General features: G+C 41.4%; 1 protein-coding gene across 1 annotated transcript in view; it reads right to left on the bottom strand.

The window, feature by feature from the left end:
• Madm (MLF1-adaptor molecule) overlaps positions 1-27905 on the bottom strand; it is a 66817-nt gene that overhangs the window by 12964 nt on the left and 25948 nt on the right. The window contains exons 2-9 of the mRNA XM_034984901.2: positions 5312-5536; positions 4951-5081; positions 3869-4047; positions 3364-3538; positions 2655-2773; positions 1844-1994; positions 1209-1434; positions 81-200 (exon numbers count right to left, since the gene is read on the bottom strand). Coding sequence (XP_034840792.1) covers positions 81-200; positions 1209-1434; positions 1844-1994; positions 2655-2773; positions 3364-3538; positions 3869-4047; positions 4951-5081; positions 5312-5536 — 1326 coding nt within the window. The remainder of the gene's footprint in view (positions 1-80; positions 201-1208; positions 1435-1843; positions 1995-2654; positions 2774-3363; positions 3539-3868; positions 4048-4950; positions 5082-5311; positions 5537-27905) is intronic.

Genomic DNA, 27905 nt, shown 5'->3' with positions numbered 1-27905 from the left:
TGTAATTGTTATTTTATAATATGTGTACTATCTGTTGGCAAACCAATAAAAAAAAATAAAAAAAAAATCAATGAACTAACCTCGTGTATGAAACCGAGTTGCACGAGTTCGTGCGCGAGCGCGTTGGCCGAGTCTCGGCGCGACACGGCGCACGTGAGCTGGCGGTTCATCTTGTCGTCCATGCGCAGGAGGATCGTCATCTGCAACGACAATCAGGTACCGTACTACTGACGCACGCACATATGGATCTGAGACATGGTCGCTAGCTATGGGCCTCGTAACAAGGCTCAGAGTCACTCAGCAGGCTATGGAGAGAGCTATGCAGTTTTTCTGCGTGATTAAATCAGAAATGAGGAGATTCGTAGACGAATCAGAGTAGCCCAAACAGTTCAACGGATTGTGAAGCTGAAGTGGCAACGGGCAGGGTACATAGTTCGAAAAACCGATAGACGTCTAGAATGGCAACCTCGCACCGGAAAGTGCAGCGTCGGAAGATATTCCACTAGGTGGACCTGAGATACTTGGGGAATTTGGTCAAATCACCAAGTATCTTGACTGATCGTGGACACAATGCTTGATACTCCGGTGTGACCTGTGTAGTTCAGATAAAGAGCCTCAATAGCTCAACCGGTAAAGGAGTGGACTGAAAACCGAAAGGTCGACGGTTCGAACCCCGCCCGTTGCACTATTGTCGTACCTACTCCTAGCACAAGCCTGACGCTTAGTTGGAGAGGAAAGGGGAATATTAGTCATTTAACATGGCTAATATTCTTTATAAAAAAAATGGGAAATAACACACTCATTAGCATGTCTATGATCGAGATCCATCCTACCACGCACTGTCTCCAGGTCGCGCGCTTGAGGCTCAGGGGACGCGGGGCATGCTCTAATGATCCGCGCGCCGCACGCCATCTCGATGGATGCTGGACGCCGAGCACTGGCTGGTCCAGATAGAGGCAAATGTGACTCACCAGCAGGTCTGCGTGGTCGGGGTCCATCCTGGGCGGCGCGGGGGGCGCGGGGGGCGCGGGCGGCGCGGGCGCGGGCTTGAGGCTGCACATCATGTTGACGACGCGCCGCGTCTCCAGGTCGCGCGCCCGAGGCTCGGGGGACGCAGGGGCGCTCTCCGACGAGGCCCGCGCGCGCTCCGCCGGCGACGGGGCGCGCTGCGACACGCCGTACGCTGTGAGCGGGTAGATGTGACTCACCAGCAGGTCTGCGTGGTCGGGGTCCATCCTGGGCGGCGCGGGGGGCGCGGGCGGCGCGGGCGCGGGCTTGAGGCTGCACATCATGTTGACGACGCGCCGCGTCTCCAGGTCGCGCGCCCGAGGCTCGGGGGACGCAGGGGCGCTCTCCGACGAGGCCCGCGCGCGCTCCGCCGGCGACGGGGCGCGCTGCGACACGCCGTACGCTGTGAGCGGGTAGATGCCGTACCTGCATCCAAGTGCACATAAGAAGGTTATTCCAGTAGCCTTTTCGAAGGAAGGTCGCATATTATCAGAAATTGTCTGCAGGTAATATTCTACCCCCCTCACTCTGTAAACATTAGAAGCATACGTTCAATACAAATAGAAAGACTTTCTACTCAAATAAGCTTTTGAAAGTATTTTGGAATCGTTGACTAGTAACATTCTAACAGTCTGCAGCGTGTCTCCGGAGTCTAGTTCAAAATGTATGAGCAAAATACCCTTCCAGCGTGTATCCCAATTTTACGGTCAACCGATTACCAAGAAACTGTGTCAGAAAATTTGGATACGCGCGGAAATTCACTCTCCCTAGACTGTCGTCAGAATGTTACCGGGTTGGGCGATGTTGAACAGAAAGGCAGCTACGCGCGACTCACTTGACGTCCTCGACGAACTTCTCCAGCTTCTCCGCGTGCGGCAGGTCCTTGCCGAACAGCTCGTGGCGCTCGCCGCTGCGCGAGCACCACGCCAGGCAGCCGCCCGACGAGCCGCCGCACACCTCGTCCGTTATGGTCTCCGAAATGTTCGCTGCAAGCCCATAAATGTTGGATCAATATCATTAAATCCTTATCGTGGACGCCAGCAAACGGCTCGATCCACAAAAGTGGTTCAGCCAGCTTCAATTTCTCTGAAGCATAAGATTTGAAACGAAGAAAGAGTCCCGCAGAAAAACTAAGACCACTGCCAGCTCAAACTGACAGTTACAGTACGCGGTAGAAAATAATATGAGTGGCAGAGACAACGCTCTACAAAGCCGAAATGTCATTCTAAAGGCCGATGTATATTATTTTCTGCCGCGTACTGTAGGGAAAGTCCTTGAGTGGAGACCGCGTTTAAGCAAGCGTAGTGTGGGACGCCCTCCAGCACGATGGACCGACGATATAAAGAGGCTGGCGGGAAGTGGCTGGATGAGGAAGGCTGAGGACCGAGTGTGGTGGCGCTCTTTAGGGAAGGCCTATGTCCAACAGTGAACGTCCACAGGCTGATGATGATGATGATGATGATGACTGTAGTTGAAGTGGCAGCGGGCAGGCCAGCTCTTCGTAGAAGCGAGTGCCAGTTTCAGTAGGAAAATCCAAGAGTGGAGACTGAGACTGACATACAAGTGAGCAACAAGCGCAGAGTGGTGCACTCTCCAGCCTGATCGACGATATAAATTTTGCATTAAAGATTATAGATAGAACTCACCACTTGTATTGACGAGTGTATGCGCCGCAAGCAACTTGAGCGAATGCACCTCGAAGAGCAACGGGTGGAACAGCAGCTCTCGGGCCGTGGGCCTCTTCGCCGGGTCCTTGTGGATGCACCTGAAACATTAGCCGGCGATTACACCCGCTCTACGGCTCCCGCACGACACAGGCATAACCTAGAGACAAGGAACCGCACTTACCCGCGACCTGCTGGGAAAGGGCTCGATTCAACCGAAGCGGAGACCGAAGGGGAGAAAAGTGGAGATGTGACTGTTTGAACTGGAGAACGGCGGAGCAGGGATACACGGGGATTTCAGATCAAAATGACGACAAAATCAATGATCTACATCCAGATTGTCCGTGTAAAATAAATTAATTGACAATCAGAATCAATATCATTAACATTCAGATGATTTTGATGGATCAGATGTACCGGGCGCCACTGGTGCACAGTCAATCTAGAGTCAATCCGCGATCGAAATTCAAATCATCATAGATTAACCGTGTAAGAAACAGATACATAATATCTAAATATGTTCCACCAATCTGTTTCTTATACCGTCAATCTATGATAGATGTTTGAATTTTGATCGCGAATCGTGATCTGCATTGACCGCACACCAGGCGTCATGCGCTGCGTCCCAACTCCGCTTCTCTTGTCTCCTCGTCGCCGGTCCCCGCTTCCGTGTATCGGGCCCCGAGGGTACCTGTATATGAAGTCCTTCTGCCGCGGCTCCTCCAGCGACTCGACCGTGCGCGCGATGTGGTCGTCGGTCACGTGGCTGCCGGAGTCGCCATTGCCCTGAATCTCTAGAGCGGCGGTCTCGAGCGCGCACATGCCGAACGAGTAGATATCCATCGCGGGCGTCACCATTTGCGATGCTGAGCCGAGGGAAATAAAGTTGCAATAAGTAAGTCGCTACGGTTTCCGCTTATCCGTCGTCCTCGCACAACTCTTTGTTATCTATCCCTTAAATACTGAGCTGTTTTCATTAAAAAAATTATAGGTTATTGTTATGTAAACCCATCTACTGATATTGTATGGAAGAAAACGTTACTTTGCGGAAGTCGGTGATATTCAAGGAACAATAAGCTTAATTTTCTACAATATTAGAGAAGTTCTAGAAGTTGTGCTTAGATCAAAGGTAACGGAAACTCACATTCGCTCTTCCTCTTAACCTAGGAACTCTTGGTGGAAGGAATTGTACTTACATCCATATTCTGGCGCGATGAGGTGCATGTTCCTCATGTTCTCGCGGCAGGTCTTGACGTGATGATGGATGGCATCGGGCGCCACGGAGCCTATCTTGACGAGGCCGTTGTGCTGGATGAAGATGGTGTCGCAGGTCAGGTTGCCGTGGACGATGGGCGGCACGCAGCCGTGGAGGTAGCTGATCGGGAAAGATTCCACGATATTATTTATGGTGCGATTGATATTTACTTTGTTTAACAGAGTCGAAATTATTTTGGACGAATGAGATAATTCAAATACGCGGTTAGCTAGATTTAAGGTTAATCTGGTAGGCTTTACCGTTTGCCACATTATAATGTACATAAGAGCGCCAAATTCCCTCATAAATACTGTTAAAAGTTGTTAAACTGACGTTGTGAAGTGTGATGAGGGAAATAAAACGGGAAAGGTAATATTGAAAACAAAGAGTATCCGACCAAAACAGGTGGAGAATTATGGTTGAGAAATAATAAATGAGACGAAAAGAATTATGTTCTCTGACAGTTCATGACATTAGGAGTCTGTACTGTGTAGTAATACAAATAGAAGATAGCATAGATAGATAGGTAAAAAGACAGCTAGCTACAGTATGACGATCGCAATCCTCTCTGATTGGTTAACCCTCGCTCACTATGGGGTAAAATGCACTGTTGCAAACAAGCATACCGAAAATTCAGCCAATGACAACAATTGCGATTGTAATAATGATTGATGTAAGTTTTTCAGAATCGACGAGCAGGAGAACTTCGAAGTACATAATATCAGAGTGAATACGCCGGGCGAGTTTCCATCCTTATGTCGTCGACATCCCATCTACACGCACGAAACGTTTTGCGGCATCATTCCTCATACGCATGGCTAAGGTTTGGAATACTTTTCCACGATCTGTGTTTCCTACCAATTACAACCCGGGTATCTTTAAAACAAGAGTGAAAAGGCATCTTCTAGGTAAACGCGTTCCAACTTAGGCCACATCATCGCTTTCCATCAGGTGTGATTGTGGTCAAGCGTTTACCTATAATGAATTAAAAAAAAGAATATCATGAGGTTAAGTAGGGGTTACCTGAGCGCTGAGAGTATCTGTGTACACCATCGCTTCCAAGCCTGCAGCGGGAGCCTCTTCACGTTTCGTTTGGTTCGTTTCAGGAACTGCTTAAGGGACCCACAGGACATGTATTCCGTTATGAATATGACCTGAAGATTTATGGAAAAAATTCAGAATTAATATTCTTAAAGGTCAATCATTCAGTGTTAGACACTGAGTTAGCGAATCACCCCGCTGGATTTGATCTTGAATCAACGATAATATGTCAAATATTAGGCTATAGTGACGTAGGTATGGTGACGACAGTAGGCAGAGTTCGCTCACTCTGCTTATGTCCTGCAAAGGGTATCCACAACTTGAGACGACGTTAAAGACTTACCCTAGGTTTGTCGTTATGCGTGTCCGTCCAATACCGGTGGAACTTGACGATGTTGGGGTGCTCGAGCCGCGTGAGGTTGTCGAACACCATCTGGATCTTGTCCTCCTGCGCCTTGAAGTTCTTCCGCTCCGAGAACTGCACCTCGTTCCACACCACCTCCACGCCCTCCTCCGTGTCCATCGCCAGGTGTGCGCAGTCGATGCCCGGCACATCTCGCTGCTCTACCTGCAATGAGGAAACAAAACTTTTTAACATTTTTCATATTCATTATCTACATGATAGGTACATAATATTTTGATAACTTCAAGTCAATTTGTCGAAGTCGAGTCGAAGTCAGCGTTCAGGAAGCTTCGAGATGTCTTCTTGTCTAAAATTCCTCAGTGCTTGAAGACCAAAGTTCGAACAGTGCGTGTTGCCAGTGATGACATTTGGATCAGAATCACTTAGTGAGCAAAAGAAAGTTATGCTTGGAGTTTCTCTAAGTAATCAAATCAGAAATAAGGAGTAGCAGAATCAGAATAAACGACATAGCCCAACGGGTTGCGAAGCTTAAGTGGCAATGAGCATGGCATATAGTTTGAATAACCAATAGACGTTGGGGCCCTAAGGTGCTAGAATGACGACCTCGCACTGGAAAGCGCAGCGTTGAAAGACCGCCCACTAAGAGGGCAGACCACATCAAACGAGTCGCAAGGAGCAATCCCTGAAAAGGATGAGGATTACCTGTCTAGTGTTTTGTAATCCTAAACTTTGTACCTACACGATCATATCTAATCAGCCCCCCAATTGTGTAAGAATAACCATTTCATGGCTATCGCAATCGTCAAGAAATTCTGCCCTTTGATTGGTTGATTCGCTGTTTACATTTTTTCACAGCCAATCAAAGGGCAGAATTCTTGACGATTGCGATAGCCATGAAATGGTTATTCTTACACAATTGGGGGGCTGTATATATATTTAGAGCCTCAATAGCTCAACAGGTAAAGGAGTGGACTGAAAACCGAGAGGTCGACGGTTCAAACCCCGCCCGTTGCACTATTGTCGTACCTACTCCTAGCACAAGCTTGACGCTTAGTTGGAGAGGAAAGGGGAATATTAGTCATTGAACATCGCTAATGTTCTTATTTTTTTAAAAAAAAAATGCGATTTAATCCGTAAATTATATATCTTTCTCACTCTCTCTCTACTGGAACTAAAATAAAATGGACGTGTTTTAAAGCTGCTGTGATTTTAATTTATTAATCCTGGGTTCCACCGCTGGAACTTCGTGAACCAGGATACCATGGTCGGTGAGTGTACCTAAACCCGCAGAAGCTGAAGGCATCCTGAAACATTTCTCTCATCCTATTCACTTTACACTTGGCATTCAAAGTCCATTTTAAATATATTATACTGAATCGAAGATAAACAGCATTGAAACGTATTAATGGAAATAAAACACATGAGAATATAACCAATTTTACAAGGCAATGAAGGATATTAGTCCTCAAGATCCAAGATAGTCCAATTTGCAAACAATGATCGTTTATTAGCATCTAAACTACATTCAAATGTGTATGCAATAATGTCAAATCAGCCGTGGGCCGTGGCTCGGTTCCCTCCAGGGCCGGGGGCCGGGGGCCGGGGGCCGGGGGCCGGGGGCCGGGGGCCGGGGGACCAATCATTCAATAGAATCTTTTCTGCGCACTTTGCATGCAAGGCTATTTATAAACGTGTCATTGTTACATGTGATGTGATACATACAGTTTATTTTATTAGTATCAGATTTCCAATAGAGCTTAACTTCGATGTTATTGTTAATGTTCGATGTATCTAGAAGGTCTGTAAGTTTATATGTATTACTAGCTGATGCCCGCGTGGATTTACGACCTATACGATAGGTTTTACGACCTAAGTGCCCTGCCCACTGCCACTTCAGCTTCGCAACCCGTTGAGCTATGACGGTTACTCTAGTTCTCCTACGGATCTCCTCATTTCTGATTTGATCACGTAGAGAAACTCCAAGCATAGCTCTCTCCATCGCCCGCTGAGTGACTGAGCTTTCTTATGAGGCCCATCATTGTTAGCGAACATGTCTCAGATCCAAATGTCATCACTGGCAACACGCACTGTTCGAAGACTTTGGTCTTCAAGCACTGAGGAATTTTGGACAAGAAGACATCTCGAAGCTTCTTGAGCGCTGACTTCGACTCGACTTCGATAAATCGACTTAAAGATATCAAAATATTATGTGCCTATCCAATTACCAAAAAAATCTTTAACGCCTACTTTTATTGCAATGCCAAGAAAAATTGAGCTTTTTAATCAACATAAGCAAATTTAGCTATTCCTCTGGTGCTGCAAATGTTCATGGGCGGCTGTAATCACTTAATACCAAGTGACCCGCCTGCTCGTTTGCTCCCTATCTCTATAAAAAAAAGTATTATAAGATGCAAACTCTGTATTGCCCGTATGTAAATATTGAACTCGCTGACTAATAATACATTATTTATCAAGAAGAGATGTTTCGCGAGCGGCGAGCCTATCGCTTCGAACGGCGTCATTAATTGACCATTTGTTATTCAATACAAGTCGCTACAGGCTGATAATGTAGCTGGAGATTTTATAGTTAAGTGGCCAAAGTTTGCTGATAAATTGGTAGGTTTATATTTATGCAAAAACTAGCTGTTGCCCGCGACTTCGTATGCGTGGAATTAGATATTTTAAAAATCCCGTGAGAATTCTTTGATTTTTCGGAATAAAAAGTAGTCTATGTCACTCTCCAGAGTGCCTAACATGCGCCCCGCGAGAAAATTTTGTCTACGCATTATCTCGTGTTTCTTCATACAAATAAGACGAGTAAATGCGTAGACAAAATTTTCTCGTGGTGCGCATGTTAGCCTAACTGCTTTAACTACCTATATACATGAAAAAAATCACGTCGATCCATTGCTCCGTTCCGACGTGATTGAAGGACAAACCAACAAACAGACTTTCGCATTTATAATATGGGTAATGATAGAATAGGCTAGTCCTATTAACAGCATGTAAAGGCCATTGTTCACGGGCGGAGTTGGTGGAATGTACTGCTGCGTTATCGGCGCACGCGCAGGGTTCGTTCACATAAATACCAAATTGCCTCCGTGACGTCACACACGTGACGCGAGCGGCGGCTAGTGTGTGTGGAATGTTATGAAAACCTCGCGTATCAAGTGCTATTGGCAATGAAAGGACAATATACTACGTGTTCTGAATGTTTCAAGACCAATTCCAAAATAGTTGAGTGCGTCAGTTCCAAAGGGATTACTAATGCATTTGTGTGGAAGTCCCTACAAGAGACCTATGATGTCCAGCAGTGGACATCGATCGGTTGATAATGGTGATGATGACTATACCTATCTAGGCTATTGACTATTGGGAGAGAAATACCAACCTTACAGGATTTGAGCCCATTGAGCTATTGAGGCTTCAATCGAGTGTAAACTGAGATTTGCAAAGTCAACATAAGGGCTTCCGGCGGCGCCTATAATCGTGTCTGATGCCACGCAATCCGTACGCAGTGCGTCTAACGTCTATTTTAGAATCACTACGTCTATCTTGTTTGTCGAGGTGTTCGTAATACGTAGATCTGCGGTCAACAAAATTAATCTTTGTTCTCGAAACTTCGACTGAAAAACCGCCTCGGAAAGGTACTGAAGTTATCGTTATGATCGGCTGAATTTCTGGTGTTGCCAGAGATGCCATAATATGGATCCTAGACATACTCGTACCTACTTAGTCCCTAACTATGGACCACATAAGGAAGCTCAGAGTCACTCAGCGGGCGATGGAGAGAGTTAGAGAGTTATGCTTGGAGTTTCTCTACGTGATCAAATCAGAAATTAGGAGATCTGTAGGAGAACTAGAGTTACCGACATAGCTCAACGGGTTGCGAAGCTGAAGTAGAAATGGACAGAGCACATAGTTCGAAACAACGATTGACGTTGGGGTCCCAAGGTGCTAGAACTGCGACCTCGCACCGCAAATCGCGTTGGAAGACACACCAACCAAACCCCCCCCCCCCCCCCCCCCCCCACTAGGTGGACAAACGACAGTAAACGAGTCGCAAGGTGCCACTGGATTCAGGCGGCGCTAGACCGTGGGGTGTGAATGTGTGAGACATATGTCCTGCAGTGGACGTCTATCGGTTGATAACGACAATGTTGCCATTGCCCATTTCAGCCAATAATGAGAGAGCGTCAGCCAATCAGAGACAAATTGTCGTCACACAGCGGCAGGAGGCCTACTATGCAGCGCTACGACATTGAACGTAAGTTTCAATGTCAGAGTCAAGGATTCATGGTTTACGGGCACGGGCAAAACTTCATGTCTCTACAAAATCAAAGTCAAGATCAGTCTATTTTTAAACCCACATACTGGCGTCACCGCGCCGTCACTATCGACATAGTTTAGTAAACTATGTTTGGCAACGGTTTAGCTCAAAGCAAGACATTTTTTTAAAAAAAAGTTTCGGTTCTAAGTATGGGGAACCCCAAAATTTATTGTTTTTTTCCTATTTTTGTGTAAAAATCTTAATGCGGTTCACAGAATACATCTACTTACCAAGTTTCAACAGTATAGCTCTTATAGTTTCGGAAAAAAGTGGCTGTGACATACACACAGACAGACAGACAGACATGACGAATCTATAAGGGTTCCGTTTTTTGTCATTCGGCTACGGAACCCTAACTAGATTTAAGTTATGTATAAGGTTAGATTAGATTATTATAAATTAGAGTTAAAGATGCTGCAATGTAAATAGCAACAATTAAAAATTAAAAAAAAACTACTCTGTCTGTAAAAAAAATGGACTTTATAGAATACCTGTGGCCCTACCGCGGTTGTTTGACAGCTACAACGTCACGATCGCAATCATCTCTGATTGGTTAATGCTCGCTCACTATTGGCCACAATGCATTGTTGCAATAAGAATAGCACAAATTCAGCCAATCAGAACAATTGAGATTGTAATAATGATTGATGCAGGTTTTAGACAATCGCCCTACTGTTTCACCTCAGTTGATATCTGCTGTCTCAATATAGCACTATTGATTTATGCGTGGGCCGTTAATGCAGTTGATTAACTGCGTATCAGAGATAGTGAATTGGCACCAAATGCATTTCGTGTTATATCACCGTAGGCGTGATGGACACTGTACAGTTTCGGCCGTTAAAAGCGGCAAGGTTAAAATAATTCTGCATATCAATCCGTAGGAGAACTAGAGTAACCGACATAGCTCAACGGGTTGCGAAGCTGAAGTGGCAATGGGCAGGGCACGTAGTTCGTATAACCGATAGACGTTGGGGTCCCAAGGTGCTGGAATGGCGACCTTGCACCGGAAGACGCAGTGTTGGACCCCACTAGACGTACGAAATCAGACGAGTCGCAGGGAGCGCGTTCAGGCGGCGCAAGACAGTGCGTGTGGAAGTCCCTACAAGAGACCTATGTCCAGCAGTGGACGTCTATCGGTGATAATGACGATGATGATGACTGTGCATCAATAATATCGATAGTTTTGTCCTACACAATATGCAGACATAACAATTTAGGTGTTCGTATCGCTGAGAGGCGTCCGGTGTCGTCGACCGGCGCCGGCGCACCGCTCGCCACAATGCGCTGGCAACACTCCAAGCGATGCACTAGCCAGCCCTTACACACTACTACAACTCCTAGCCAATTTAAGCCCAAATATCTACAAGACCTAAGGGTCTACGACGATCTGCACAGGGTCGGCTCTATCCCTTGTAGCGGCCAGTCGCAACCAATAGGTACTTATAATACGCCACCAGTGAATTCACTCACACAGCACACTCAATGAATTTCATTCCCACCCGAATTACCGATCAATAATGGTGGCGTATTATACACCCAAACAATTTAAAATAGGGTCTTGGACTATAGAAATAAAATGAAGTGAAGTATAGCCTAGTTTATGGTTCAGTTTTATGAAAGTTCGGAATAGTTATCAAAAAAATTAGGCTAACTGCACTCATGATTTTAGGTATTTACAGACCACACTCAATTCCTAGGTATTCTATCCAGACGTGGTAAGGCATATAAGGTGATTAAAGACAAGAAAGGCGAAACGTTTGCATAACAAAACGACACAAACCTGCAAAGACTATTATTATTATTACAAATAACAGTAATAAAGTTAACGTTGTCTAACAAATAGTTATGTGCAGACCGTACTTTGATGTTGTCTAACAAATAGTTATGTGCAGACCGTACTTTGATGTTGTCTAACAAATAGTTATGTGCAGACCGTACTTTGATGTTGCGCGTGTAAAGGAAACAATTTCGGTCGTTAAAAGCGGCAAGGTTAAAATAATTCTGCATATCAAATCTGGACGCAATAAACGTTTTGTTTAGCTGTTTTATATATTACTAGATGATGCTCGCGACTTCGCCCGCGTCGATTCCCAAGGGAACTCTTCGATTTTCCGGGACAACAAGTAGCCACAGCATATGTCCAATGTCCATCTCCGGGATGCCAGCTATCTCTGTACCAAACGTCAAAATCGGTTAAACGGATGGGCCCAAAAGAACTAGCAGACAGACATACAGGCTTTCGCATTTATAACGTTAGTAAGTACCTATGGATACAGTTTTACGACAGATTGTTGACCATAAATTAGGAGTTTATCTCGTGTCTCTACGATAATTAATAGACAACGCGTGGAAACTTTTCGAGCAGGAAATTTCGAGCGATTTACGTGTCTAGCCATTACGATGCAACGTCTATCAGCACTTGTTCGCTAATTAATCACATTCACGATTAAATCTTTATACTTCTAATCAGAAGTGGGATCGCTTCCTATTATAAACTAGTCGCCTGTCAAGTAACTAGTTTAGAATAGTATAAGTTGATCCAAGTTTAACGGGAACATGTTCGGACGAGGAATAAATATCAGTAGGTACATACTAGGCACTAAATATTAAACTTTAGAAAAAGATTTCAGTTGCGTAGAAGGTATGAAGATGTGACGTTTATCGGTCTCAGTGACAGGCACAACGCTGTCCGAAACCGTTATCTCTTTCTAAAGTTCGAAGTACAATATTTATTGCCGGGTATCATAACTGGTTGATATTATATCGCAACGTGGAGCTCAAACTGTTAGGTCTAAAAAGTATGATTTATTCTCTCCAATAAAGGTTTTTCGAAATTGCACCAAATCAAAGCCAGAGCAGGACAGCTAGTTAGGTACATTTTTATTACAATCTAAATATTTTTAAAATTCTGGGAGGTTCAATGTGCAAAATAACTAATTGCAATCTATACTAATATTATGTGTCTGTCTGTCTGCTAGCCTTTCACGGCCCATCTGTTCAACCGATTTTGATGAAATTTAGTACAAAGATAGCTTGCATACCGGGAAAGGAAAAAGGCTACATTTTATCTCGTAAAATCAAAGAGTTCCCACGGGACTTAAAAAACCTAATTTCACGCGGACGAAGTCGCGGGCAGCATATAGTTGTTGATAAGGTATTTCTTAATTAGTTATTACTATCATCAATTACCGGTATAGAAATTTCCAGGAGGGGCAAGGAAAGTAATAGATGTATGACGTGAATATCCCCACTTTTCATCCAACGCTATTAACGCGATGACTAACATCTAGTTTCTGGCTAGCGTAGGCAGTTATCTCGAACAATATCATGATTGGATCAGATTAAAAGCGGCGACTTTCACAAATAGCTAGCTAATCAACTAATAAGCATTGCAGATGGATGTCATCTAAATATGGGTAAGAGATGTAAAGTAACAGAGTGAAACTGAGAAACAAATTAAATGTGAGCCAAAAAGGTGGTAGAAACAGCAACAATTATACAGAAATAGACAGGCAGCTGACAAGTATTTAGAGAAAGTGAAAATAACATGTCAGTAAATAGTTACCTGCGTAATAATTTGTTAAGACAATTTTATGATAAAATTAAGTACTAGATGAAGAAAGAAATAATGAACAGAATATAAATAAGAATTCAAAGAATGAATAGAAAATAAATTTACCACCCAAACAATTTACAATCCAAAAGTCATTTGAATATTTAAATTGTTATGAAGCAGCTTCGTCCTAATGAAGAAATGGAAGTTATACCATTATGTAAGCAGATATAAGCCTAAAATATGATAATTGTTACATAAATCAACACAAAGTAAACACCGGCGTTGGCTATTTTTAGAATATTCTTTGGAATGGGGACAAACTATTTTTAAAGATGTTCACCACATTCCTTACCTTAGCACTTGACGACAGAACAATTTACAAACTGGGAAACCTTAATTGCTATTAATGGCTACGGCAAGTGAAATAAGACGCGTTTGCGAGTTGCGATGTTACGAAGTGCAGTATAAATACGTAACAATAAAACAAGAGTGGGGAAAGAGCAACAAGAGTGGCGCTTGGTCATGCAGTCGAGGATATATCTGGTGAGGACGCACATGCCCTTATATGTGCACTGGTGGGATTGCAACTAGGCGCTGATGCTATTTTAGAATCGTTTAAGAATGTGCCGAGTCTAGGACAAACGTAGAACTTTCTTAAACATCAGTTCTTAGAAGTTGTGATTTAATTTACCAAATACCAAAACGGCTAAGGGCATGTTGAGGAGGATACAATATAAATATGGTTTCAATGTAGAGATGAATAAAAAAATATCTTGCAGTAAGTAAAATTTCACTATATTTTTATAATTTTTATGATAGTGTTTTTCCCCTACACTTCAAGTCCTCCAATCCTGCCGGTTCCGCAATTTTTGATATGTATTTAAAATTATTTAGAAAATTTCACTATTGGAACTATTGCAGGAGAAATGAGAAATACCTAAACGGCTTGCAAAAGCTGAAGTGGCAATGAGGGAGGGATTTGCCCTGCTCATTGCCACTTCAGTACTTGCAAAACCGATTGGTGTCCCAAAGCGAAGATGGCAAACCCCAGGAGGACAGACGACATCAAACGTGTAGCAGAGAGCCGCTTTCAATCAAAGTCAAGAAATTATGAAATCTTACCTAGATTAGGTTGACTTCGATCTAATTGGATCAGCAGTTATTATTATTAGTACGTAAACACTTGACACCGTACCACATCCCTAACGGTCTATATGTACTGTACATATTGTTTAGCAATCGAACCACTTATCCTCTTAGCGTGGCCTTAAGTCACACAAAGAAATACTACACCGAGTTGACTCATCCTCGATTTAATTCGCTCTACAATAAGCCTTATTACGTTCTAACATAACAAGGTCCTTTAAGGCGTGGGATATAAAGTTCAAATTTAATAGCAAGCTTTGGTCCCGTTTATGGAGATCATCCCTTATTTAGCCGTTATGGACTATGGCGGATGCGATGATCTATAAATAGCGCTGTATAACCAACAAGTCTAGGAGTAGACAGTGCCCTTAACAAAATGATTTTTAAAAATAATTACTGTTGGTTATCACTTATCAAACTAGTACCACAGATACTTAGTACCTAATAAAAGATATAAAATGATAGAAATGTGATTCCGATTTGACATACAGTCTAAACTCTAAATAATGTAATCGTGAATTTACACTTCGAAGACACCTCTGGTAATAATATGTATAATGGACCTATTGGTCTTACAACATAGATTAAGGATTCGTTCCATTCATATTTCAATGTTCTAAACAGACATTAAAAAATCCAAAAAAGGAGGTTCTCAATTCGATGTGTATGTAATTTATATGTACTACTTAATATTATAAAGAGGTAAAATTTGTTTGTGAGCTCGAATGTCCATGGGTAAGCTCCGAAAATGAAAATTATTGCACTTTTAGATAGCTACATTGTTCCCAAGTGCTATAAAATTTATATCATGCGGACGAAGTGGCGGGTAGAACCTAATTGTATGTATGTACCGAACTTATGTCCTCGATTTTCTCGCTTCCAGTTTGACCAATTTTAAATTTGAAACAGCTGTTGGCCAAGAGTATTTCTTGGGTAGATTGATGTTTAGTTTCAGGAATTTTGAAATAGCATCTCCCCTTAAAGGTGAGGCCGCTTGTTGGCACTCTATGTATGACATCTCTTGTTCGTTTTGTGATCGCAGCTAAAAGGTTGAGGTAACATGAGTTGAGTCATTTTATACTCTGCAAACATAATTGGAACATAACTTCACTTGTCCATCTGCGCATGTTACTTTCATCTCTACATTTCCATCTATATAAGTCCCGCAAATTGCTAAAGCGCATGGCCGCGATTTCAGTGACGTCAGCACTATACTGAAGTTTCGAGCTGATGGTATATTTTTACTTATATATACGTTAAATGACGGCAAAATAACGTCATTTCGATGTTAATGAGACATGGTTCCAGCGCAATAGCAATTTGCGGGACTTATACCTAACGTTATTTTATTTGTCTCATTAGATCTTTTGATACAGGAGAGCTCACTTAATTCACTAACATAGTATCTTTAGAATCACCTTTGTAATGGCTTTGCGATTTTGTGTAAGAGACACATTCTATTCATAATTTTCTGAACTTTGATATTGATTATTTATTATTGATATGGTTAGCTGTTTAAGTTACGGTATCAGATTATTTATAATTTCAGGTGTTTATTTTACAAATGATCACGGTCATGTGCCTCTATATTTACTTTATTCTTTAATAAAATAATTGGTATTATTCATCAACAAACTGTTATCCGAAAGCCAATATAAACGTTGAACATTCTTTAGCGTGTTGCGTCAAATCTGGTCCTGTATCGATATCAAATATTGACGAGACATCGAAAATGCGCAGTTCGCCAGTATCGATACCGAGTAGGCTGTCATAGTCTAAATTAGTTTTTAGTGCGTCACACACTACATGTTCCGTTCCGTCTGCGAATACAGAATCGACTGCTGATTGCTGAATCAACAGTCAACTGAGATTGATAGTGAATAGGGTCTTGGACTGTAGTAATAAAATGAAGTGTTTTTTTTGTATAGCGCTTTCTATATTTTGGGGCTAGAATTCGTTATTAAAGAGAATAATTAAAAAAACCGGCCAAGTGCGAGTCAGGCTCGCGCAATGAGGGTTCCGTACTACAGTCATATTTTTTCGACATTTTGCACGATAATTCAAAAACTATGATGCATAAAAATAAATAAAAATCTGTTTTAGAATGTACAGGTGAAGACCTTTCATATGATACCCCACTTGATATAGTCACTCACTTCGAAAGTTGAAAATACTACTTATTAGTACATGACCCCAATTTAATTTTTTTTGTGTGATCTGACCCTAAATTCACGGTTTTCAGATTTTCCCCAAATGTCAGCTATAAGATCTATCTACCTGCCAAATTTCATGATTCTAGGTCAACGGGAATTACCCTGTAGGTTTCTTGACAGACCTACTTCTAGACCTATTAGTAATAATAATAGTTTAGAATTTAGATATTTATGTACCACCCAATTAGCACCACTGAATAGATTGTTAGCGCATATTATGTCACGAAAGTAAGTACCATACAAATAAAGCATCTACGCTTCAACAATTTTATTTACGTTATCAATTGGGTATTTGAGACTACATCAAACATTAATTATTTCTCAGTGATTATTAAATAGAGGGTCTTCCAAAATACGTAAAATCCATATCCTTTGTTAGTTTTATGTGTGGTAACCATTTTAAATTATCAATTAAACTAAAAAAGTACGTCATTATGATGTGACGTTACATTCCAGTATTTCATAGAATATCGCATACTATTTAAGGTGACGCAGGACGCTCGACCGAAATTGGCAGCGCACGTGGGTAACATGTTTGCTTTTCACTTGACATTGTATGAGAAAGTTGAGAGGCACGATGATTTTCACTGAACTCAAGCGCGCGAAAAGGGTTTAGGAAAATATTTTTGAGGAAAAATTGCTGAATTTATGTTTGCAAAGTAAAGTTATTTCAACTAATGAATAAATAAATTACGTCTAATGATAAATTGTTTTAAAATTTTCATATCCCTAATCTTATTTATTTACGCCCAAAGTTGTCATTAATTTAGTGTTAAAATAGGAATCATTTGAGCCTCGTAACTTTTAAATCAATATTTTTTTAAATGTTTTATATATCAATAAACCTAGGTAATGACGAGATAAATCGATATAATTCTTAGTGTTGTGCGTACAATATCGAATATTGTTGTAATTTCCCTCCTACGTTTGTATGAAGAAAGCACTGAACTGAGCCCCCTTAAGTGCGTGTTTTGGCGTTCGATAAAAAGTTACTGATTTGACTAGTTGTCAAATACCGTATTATGTACTTATCACATTTTTGCAGTAGTAATATTTTGTGGTGCGCAGTACATGAAGAGTAAAAACAGGCGGTCGTGTACATTTATCATCACTAAAATTTTAATGATTAACATTTTGATGACATAAAGAGCGATTAAGGAAAATTTATTTGCCTAATTGCAATGTAAAATTAACAGGATTGTTTTGTAAAACAGATTTATTGTCAAAGGTGGATTTATATTATGATCGTGACGTACCTATTTAGTTGCTTTGCGGGACTCGGATTTGTTTTCCTGGTGCGTTGCGGAAAAGTTGAGGAAAGCCATTTCTTTCCAAGAGTCCCGACCGAAATTCCAGATCTACCAATTGCATGAGACATATTGTAGTGCACAGATGCACTCTCTACTCTCATAGCCGGATGGGACGGAAATCCGACACAACCGAAGAGAGATCTGCTATAAATCTGCCTAATAACAACAGGGGGTTTTTCGCATAATTAGTACGTCATATCGCTTGTCTTATCTCAAACAAGATGTTGGTGTAAATTGATCAAGATTAGGCGAATATAAGTACTTAATACGATTTGATAAAATTCCAGTGAAAATAATAAACGAATTCAAATACCTACAAAGAAAGTTTTACATCAATGAGTTCATCATAATAATGCTAGTTTTCCTTCATTATTGGCTGAAGTTAATATGATAGCCTAGTGCAAATTGGCAATAGCTACATTCTATTAGTGCTTTATGTAAGACTAGCTTATGCTCGCGACTTCGTCCGCGTGGACTTCACAAATTTCAAACCCCTATTTCACCCCCCTTAGGGGTCGAATTTTCAAAAAATCCTTTCTTAGCGGATGCCTACGTCAAAATCTGCATGCCAAATTTCAGCCCGATCCGACCAGTAGTTTAAGCTGTGCGTTGATTTAGATAGATAATACGTGAACACCAAGATAAATCTGGGTCACTGGAGTTCAAAGTGAAAATGGCACGCGAAAATATTGTTTGTATCCATAATGTGATATGATATTCGAAATGCGTAAAAGATTCGTTTCGATAACGTGATTTCCATTCCCCCAATATCATGTTTATTTTAATGATCGTATGGAATACAGTATCTTCATATTTATATGCAGTGGGGATATTTATTTTGTTGGAAAACTTCTTGGAGTTGAGATATTTAGATGAAATATGAGCAGAGTAACTTTAGTGGGTAGTCTCTGTTTCAATTTTAGACGATATTTTACGATCTCTGTTAGGTTAGGTTAGTGCTTGTTTTGGCGCCATAATGTTTTCCAGAAAATTCCAACGAGGCAAATTATATGTTTTCAACTGTAAATAATAAGATTACTATAAGGTTAACACTGGAATTTATAGTCAAGATAGGGGCTTCGTTAGAGGGTCCTCGGGTTGGTTGGCGTGCTGTGGTTCCGGCATGCCTCTAACGGTGTTTGGGAGTACTTTATACGTAGCACCCCAGTGGTGGGTCTGCTGCGGCGGACATCCGCTGGCGGAGTAACGAGGCGTTGTCGGTCCCTTGTGCTCCGTCGTTAGCGGTGGGATGGAACTTCGTGAGGTCGGCAGGTCGACATAACCACTGTGCTCCCCCGTGGCCGGTGGTATCCATGATGGATTTTTCTCATGAAAACGACGACGATTCAAACAACATGTATCATTATAGGTACATATCGTTTGAATCGTACATGTATCATGTTCAACCTTCATGCAATGTTGTGCATCTTCACCACCACCTTCATGCATGCAAAGGTTGTGTGACACAATATTATGTCATCTGAATCGTCCGTTAAAGAATCCGCTATCTTGACTATGAACTCCGGTGAAAGACGTAATCGTTGTTTATTGATTTTATTGTAAACATCTTAAACTCAACTAAACAAGTGCTTAAAACAACTAAAAGTGCTGCATTCACAAAAAAATCCTATGGTATAGGATGGTACATAGAGCTACTACTTTGAGAATTGAATAGTTTAGAATTTGTATACAATCGAAAAGTAAGTTACCTACCTTTTTAGGGTTCCGTACCCAAAGAGTAAAACGGTACCCTATTACTAAGACTCCGCTGTCCGGCCGTCTGTCTGTCCGTCTGTCACCAGGCTGTATCTCATGAACCGTGATAGTTAGACAGTATTTTTTTTTACAGATGATGTATTTCTGTTGCCGCTGTAACAACAAATACTAACAAACAGAATAAAAAGGGGGGCTCCAAAACAAGAAACGTGATTTTTTGCCGTTTTTATAGACGTGAGCGAGTCCGACTCGCACTTGGCCGGTTTTTTTATTTTATTACACTTCACAACCAAAAGCAATAATGAGGTCTAATTTGAAGTGCTTGCCTTTATCGGCCATTAAAGATTTTGGAATCCCATATCTGATATTTAAAACCGTTTAGCACGCGACGGAAATCTATACTTATAATAAAACTGTAACATACAAGAATATAAAATTCAGCAAAACAGTCAACCATTTTCGCGATGTTAAAGTTCACTTTATCGTGTCGAAAATAATGAAATGCCAAAGGCTCGGCATGGCAAGCCTGAAATATCAAAGGCAAAGCGAGTGGTACTCGTATTACCTACTTATATTTTAGTTTTTATACATTATTGGGTATTGTTTCGCGGCAAAACCGTGCACTTTGGATTTTATTTAGCATTTTTCATCTATGCGAACGGACTTATATTTTTGCCTTTGATCAGTGGGAGACTTAAGGCTGAGATCAATAGAGACTTTGCTTAGACTTAAGTTTGAGTTAAAACGAAACAGATTTATGTGAGAGATATAACTCTGTCTCGTTTTAACTCTATCTTAAGTCTAAGCTAAGACAGAGTGCGCTCTATAGATTTCACCATAAGACATAAATCTGTACTCAGGACGTTTTTACACTTGTTCAAATGTCAAAAAGGTTGAAGCGGTAGCGGTTACGCTAGTAGTTAAGACGTCGCCTCCTATTTGGAGGGTCCGGAGTTCGATCCCGCGCACGTACTTCTAACTTTTCGCAGTTATGTGCGTTTTAAGCAATTAAATGTCACTTACTTTAACGGTGCAGAAAACATCGTACGGAAACCTGGATACCTCAGAGTTCTCCATGGTGTCCTCAAAGGTGTGTAAAGTCTGCCAATCCGCACTTGGCCAGCATGGTGTACTAAATCGATGGCCACACCCTTCTTATTCTGAGAGGAGACCAGTTCTCAGTAGTGAACCGGCGCGGTTTTTGATGAAAATACTCAAAACTTTCTAGAAAATCTTATTGGTAGACCCGACTATGAACACAATCAGAAGTGTGATTGTACCCACCTAATTGCCTACTCGCTTTTGGTTCATCTAACCACCATTAGAATCAATTAATCAAAATAAAGTGCTTCAACTTGATTTTATTTAAAGTTTCGTAGTAATTTGACTTCTGGTATGTTTTATAACACTATGACTTTTAGTGAAACTTTGTTATTTCACTTGGCTTGCGAAAGTTGTCAAGTTGTGTGCAAATGTTTGCACATGTTTTATGTATGTTTGGCTTATGATGCAATGTTATACAACGTTGTATGTGCAAAGTTCAGCGAAAGCTCAATCACCCAAAGCCCCCACCTACGCTTTATTATCACATCCACATCCCTTTGTTATACAATTAGTTTACAAACACAACATAGCTCATTACGCAATCACGTTCTCGAAAACGGATTTAGATATTTTCAGAGAATTCAGAGTTTATAGGTAGGCATGTAATCTTATGGCATCTAACCAAACGTCATAATGATAGCTATTTTTCATATTTTAGGGTTCCGCACCTCAAAAGGAAAAAAGGAACCCTTATAGGATAACTTTGTTGTCTGTCTGTCGTGTCTGTCAACAAAACCTCTAGGGTACTTCCCGTTGACCTTGAATCATAAAATTTGGAAGGTGGGTAGGTCTTATAGCACAAGTAAAGGAAAAAATCCCAAAACCGTGAATTTGTGGTTACATCACAAAAAAATAATTAAATTATTGTGTTTATGAACAAATAGCCAGTTTTTTCAATTTTCAAAGTAAGATAACTACAATATGTATGGATATTATTTAAGAATTGTTGTGTACACATATTAAGGGTTACCGCTTAGATCTTAATCTATTGTATTTTATTTTTATTTGGACCATTTATAGCTGAAACCTGTTTTGTGTGCCTTTATAATAAAACTAGCTTATGCCCGCGACTTCGTTCGCTTGGACTACACAAATTTCAAACCCCTATTTCACCCCCTTAGGGGTTGAATTTTCAAAAATCCTTTCTTAGCGGATGCCTACGTTATAATAGCTACCTGCATGCCAAATTTCAGCCCGATCCGTCCAGTAGTTTGAGCTGTGCGTTGATAGATCAGTCAGTCAGTCAGTCAGTCAGTCAGTCAGTCACCTTTTCCTTTTATATATTTAGATAAATAAAATAAAATATTAGCATGGATATTTTGAGCATTTATATTCGTGACGTCTTGAATCAAAGCCTCGAGCCATATTAGCATCACCTTTTACGTCGTGTTGGTACAATAGGTAGTGTATCCTGGCGCCCTTCGTGCAGAGAAAGTACCTATTCTGTCGTGTTCGTATCTTACCTGAAACAAAAACAACTTACAATAAAACTTAAAGCTAGCCTTATCTAATTACTAAATAAATCATGACCGCGTGGAATGGTGCCAAGAATACTGGCTGCATTTCCGCGCTGGACAGCCAGGCTGATCCGTTGCGCAAAAAATGAGCCAGCCCTTCTGTCACCAGTTGAGGCTATTAATCGCGGTGAAATGTCTCGTAAATTTTTTTTAGCACTAAGACTCCATGGCCCCAGGGTCTCCACGGCAAACGGCACAAAAACTTACAATTAATATAATATCTTACATAATATTAGACCGCGATTACCACCTGTAAGTTTTGCTCACGTAAGTTTTTATTTAGCGTTCCGCACCTCGAAAGGAAAAACGAAACCCTTATAGGATCACTTTGTCGTCTGTCTGTCGGTCTGTCAAGAAACCTACAGGGTACTTCCCGTTGACCTAGAATCATGAAATTTGGCAAGTAGGTAGGTCTTTACCTATAGCCAACATTCGGGGAAAAATATGAAAACCGTGAATTTGTGGTTACATCACCCAAAGAAATTAAATTGTGGTCATGAACTAATAATTTTCGAAATAAGATTTAATTATTATATCAAGTGGGGTATCATATGAAAGGTCTTCACCTATGCATTCTAAAATAGTTTTTTATTAATTATTATGCATCATAGTTTTTGAATTATCGTGCAAAATGTCGAAAAATACGATTGTAGTACGGAACCATCGTTGCGCGAGCATGACTTGCACTTGACCGGTGTTTTTATTATAACGTAACTAATATGTACATCAAAGTTCAGGCGACGTGTGGCGCCAAGGTATACCATTTTATGACCAAAATTAAAACCGTTAATAAAATAATCGGGGAACATACATAAAAAAAAAAAAAAGATTCCGACGAATTGAGAACCTCCTCCTTTTTTTGAAGTCGGTTAACAACGCCGTTCTATGTCTATGAGTTTCACTGTAGTCAAGCATTTAGTAACCGTTGATACCTATTTAATCAAGTGTTGTTAAAAAGTACTTACTTCATGAAAAACTGTCCATTATACACATATCAATGGGGATATAATGGCTTTATGGAAACACACTGCTGTTTCTCTGCCCCGCTAGTTAATTGAAGATTAATTATTCGGCCCGAAATAAATTAACAATTAATCTTTGTTGTTGCTACGCAAAAAATGTATACAAGATGAGAAGATAAATTGTTTCGGAAACAGTATAATATAGCCGTGATAGCCTAGTGGTTACGACGTCCGCCTCCTAATCGGAGGTCGGGGGTTCGATCCCGGGCACGCACCCCTAACTTTTCGGAGTTATGTGCATTTTAAGAAAATTAAATATCGCTGGCTTTAACGGTGAATGAAAACATCGTGAGGAAACCGGCATGCCTGAGAGTTATCCATAATGTTCTCAATGGTGTGTGAAGTCTGCCAACCCTTCTCATACTGAGAGGAGACCCGTGCTCTGTAGTGAGCCGGCTATGGGTTGATAATTTTTGGAGTCGGTGCCAATGACGTGCCAGTGTGGAATCACAAAACAATATGAAGAGTAGGTAGACGGTTTAAAACTTAGGAGCTATAGAGTTTCCAGACTATTCCTAACGAGTTAATGAAAACAAGTCGTAATTAAAAAACACCGGGCAATTGTGTTTCAGGCTCGCGCAGCGAGGGTTCCGTACTACAGTCGTATTTTTTCGAATTTTTTCACGATAATTCAAAAACTATGATGCACAAAAATAAATAAAAATCTGTTTTAGAATGCACAGGTGAAGCCCTTTCATATGTTACCTTCCCCACTTGACATTTTGGCATAAGCGGGTCCAATCTTCGAACAGTGCGTGTTGCCAGTGATGACATATGGATCCAAAACATGGTCGCTATGGGCCTCATAAGAAAGCTCAGAGTCACTCAGCGGGCGATGGAGAGAGCTATGTGCGGAGTTTCTCTAGGAGAGATCCGTAGAAGAACTAGAGTAACCGACATAGCTCAACGGGTTGCGAAGCTGAAGTGGCAATGGGCAGGGCACATAGTTCGTAAAACCGATAGACGTTGGGGTCTCAAGGTGCTGGAATGGCGACCTCGCACCGGAAGACGCAGCGTTGGAAAAACCCCCCACTAGGTGGACGGACGACATCAGACAAGTCGCAGGACCATCAGACCTATGTCCAGCAGTGGACGTCTATCGGTTGATGATGATGGGTCCAATTTGCCAATAGGCACATAGCACTCGATCAGCGGGTGGTGTGCGCTCGGCTCGCGCGGCGGTCGTTGACCCCGCGATAGCGCGAGCTAACCTTTGCGCGGCGACTGTTACGCTATTCATGTAACTGATAACCACTTCTATTCTATTCACTGTTGTAATGTAACAGTTCATTGCGTAAGCGGCGATAGTGAAATTCGCACTGTCCGATCATAGCATTGATCTCGACGGGGAGGTTGATGGGGAGTGTATTCGGAGTGAGTTCCATACAAACGAAGTCAAAGTCAAATCATTTATTCAAAATACTTTGAATAAATGATTCACTTGATTTGATGATTGATTTGTCGCAAGTCAATCTGGGTATAAGGCGGAGAAACTTTGTAACCCGGCCAAGAGCGAGTCGGAGTCGCGCACCGAGGTTTCCGTACTCAGGTATTTTTTTCGATATGTTTCACGATAAATCAAAAACTATTATGCATAAAAATAAATAAAACCTGTTTTAGAATGTACAAGTAAATCCCTTTCATAATATAGTTATCTATTTTTGAAAACTTGAAAAAAACTAATTATTTGTTCATGAACACATTTCAATTTTTTTTCTGCGACGTAACCACAAATTCACGGTTTTCGGATTTATTCCTTTACTTGTGCTATAAGACCTACCTACCTACCAAATTTTATGATTCTAGGTCAACGGGAAGCGCCCTATAAGTTTTCTCCATACACACGACGGATAGACAGATAGACAGACAACAAAGCGATCCTGTAAGAGGTCCTTTTTTATTTTAAGGTAGGTACTGAACCCTAAAAATGCATCTCAATCCTTTTTCAGAGAAAAATAAAGTTGACAATAATATTATACAAAGAACTTCCACTTGTTTGAAATAATATCATCGACGTTCGACAAATAAATAATTAAAAGTAGGTAAGGTAAGTAATGAGTAAATTAGCTAACCACAAACAGACCACTATTGACGTAGGTCGGGTAGGTACTTGTCTAGACTCTAGACTCTAGAACATGCGACGCCCGAGTGACCTCTATAATATCTATTACCTACCTACAGTGGCGTGCACAGGGTTTGAAGCCAGGGTAGGCATTAATTAGGTAGGAACCTGTTTACTGGCAGGACATTATGAAAAAATATGCATTGAGCTGTTACAACTGGGTAAGCAGTGCATTTATGCCTCTATAACCTGCACGCCACTGCCTACCTACAAGGTTCACATTAGGAAACGTTTTTTTTTCAGTTTCGCAGTAATTTAGGGCTTACTTACGCCTTTAGGCTTAATAAGAGTGTTCTCCATAGTCGGTCCAAGTCAAGCGTGACCGCATACTTTTTTTTTTAAATTCAGATACAAGTTAGCCCTTGACTGCAATCTCACCTGATGGTAAGTGACGATGCAGTCTAAGGTGGGAGCGGGCTAACCTGGAAGGAGTATGGCAGTTTTTATTAAACCCATACACCTTTGGTTTCTACACGGCATCGTACCGGAACGCTAAATCGCTTGGCGGCACGGCTTTGCCGGTAGGGTGATAACTAGCCACGGTCGAGGCCTCCCACCAGACCAGACCAGAAATTTAGAAATTATAAAATTCCAAATCCCTGCCAGGAATCGAACCCGGGACCTCCCACTAATAAGATCACAGCGCTTACCACTGCACCAGGGAGGTCGTCAACACGTTTTCCATCAACATTTACAGGTAGTGACATACTATTCAAGTCAAATCTGAATATCTCAGATGAATTATAATCAAAGCTGAATATATACAAAATGAAAAGGTGACTGACTGACTGACTGATCTATCAACGCACAGCTCAAGCTACTGGATGGATCGGGCTGAAATTTGACAGGCAGATCACTATTACTTCAATGAGGCAGATAGCTATTATGACGTATGCATCCGCTAAGGATTTTTGAAAATTCAACCCCTAAGGGGGTGAAATAGGGGGTGAAATTTGTGTGGTCCACGCGGGCGAAGTCGCGTGCATAAGCTAGTTTGGCCTAAAATAGAAATATTTTAAGAGTCAAAACTTTAAAAATAAATACATGTCGGAGATACTCGGCAGTAATCGGGACGCAAACGTTGCCTAGTGGCGTTGATCGAGTCTACGCATTATGACACAATCTGGGTTACCATGGACACGTAAGAAAAACAATATGGTTTGAAGATGGTAAGAGAAACGACTTGTGTACTTGTGTAGAATCGTATCCCGCGTTCCTATTAAGCCAACATAATAACCCTGTAGATAAACGCCCAATAGAAGGAAATAAGACGATCCTAGAGCTCTCTGCCGATATCAGAAGCGGGATCAGTGTTGGCACAGACCGGGAACAACGGGAACGGTAATGATAATTGGCGTACACTGTTTGAACAACAGAACGAAAACATGCGTGAACGGATTGTCACCTTACAATAACCTAAACCAAATTACCGTGGAGATTTACCCGAGTTTGATTACCTGATAACCAGGCACGGATTCACGACTAACGATTATGACGTATGAAATCAAAATCAAAATAATTTATTCAAACTACGAGGATCCGAGCTATGGCGTTTACAACTAATATTCCTTTGCGGGACGAGCGCGACGAGGGCAGCTGGTGAGCGACACGTAGATGTCTGCGTCGTACAACCAATTTTAGGCATATTGGAACATAAAGGTGATGTAAATGCATTTTCTTAAGATTCCTGTGTTGAGTGCTCGTTATTTAAAGAAAGTTTTACATTCAAGTTTAACGCTGAATGTGTTAATAATGTGGTTTCTGTGGCTGCTATTGGTCAAACACGAGTGTTCAGTACCTACGGAATGGATTTTATGTTGTGTACGTGACCGTTATACGTTAAAAGCTCTAAATTTAAATAGAAGTTACAAAATATGCACATGATAAATTTAAAAAAAAATGCCATTAGGTCATGTACCACTCGAAGTGACGTAAACAATGTAATTGATGATCATGATGATGAGTAAGGTGATCAGTAACAGCTCGAGTAGAAACTCTATCGGCCATATGAAGTTTGACCGTGCCAGTAGTTATTACGTAGTCGCAGCCCGGTAGAAATCGGTGTCTCTTGGGGCAACTTGAGAGTCCGTGGGCGCGCGATGCGCGTTTAGCTCTGGTGGAGGTCGGGGTCTTGAGAGACCGTAGCGCAGACAGGTGCGCGTGTGTATGGGAGATGCACACGGATGATCCACTGCGATGGATGTGAGAGTGAAACCGCAATCCACGGGGGATGGATGTGCGTGGGCAATTACAATTGCTCGTTGATCCACTGTGATGGATGTGAGAGTGAAACCGCAATCCACGGGGGATGGATGTGCGTGGGCAATATTACAATTGCTCGTTGGCTGTGGGAGCCGGGCCGATAGGAGTGTTGACTCGAGTGTTTTAGATTTTTAAAGTAAACGACTGATACATGGCTGTGGTAAAAAAAAAATGATTGAGAACCTATTTGTTTTGTTTATGAACAATAATGCGAAATAAACTGTAGCTCAGTTAAATGGTTTCTAGATATTTGAAATAACTGGCGATAATGATTT

The sequence above is a fragment of the Maniola hyperantus genome, chromosome 3 (genome assembly GCF_902806685.2).
Source record: "Maniola hyperantus chromosome 3, iAphHyp1.2, whole genome shotgun sequence".
NCBI classification, from domain to species: Eukaryota; Metazoa; Arthropoda; class Insecta; order Lepidoptera; family Nymphalidae; genus Maniola; species Maniola hyperantus.
Note: the sequence above shows the minus strand (reverse complement) of the source record. Positions and strands in the feature narration are given on the sequence as shown.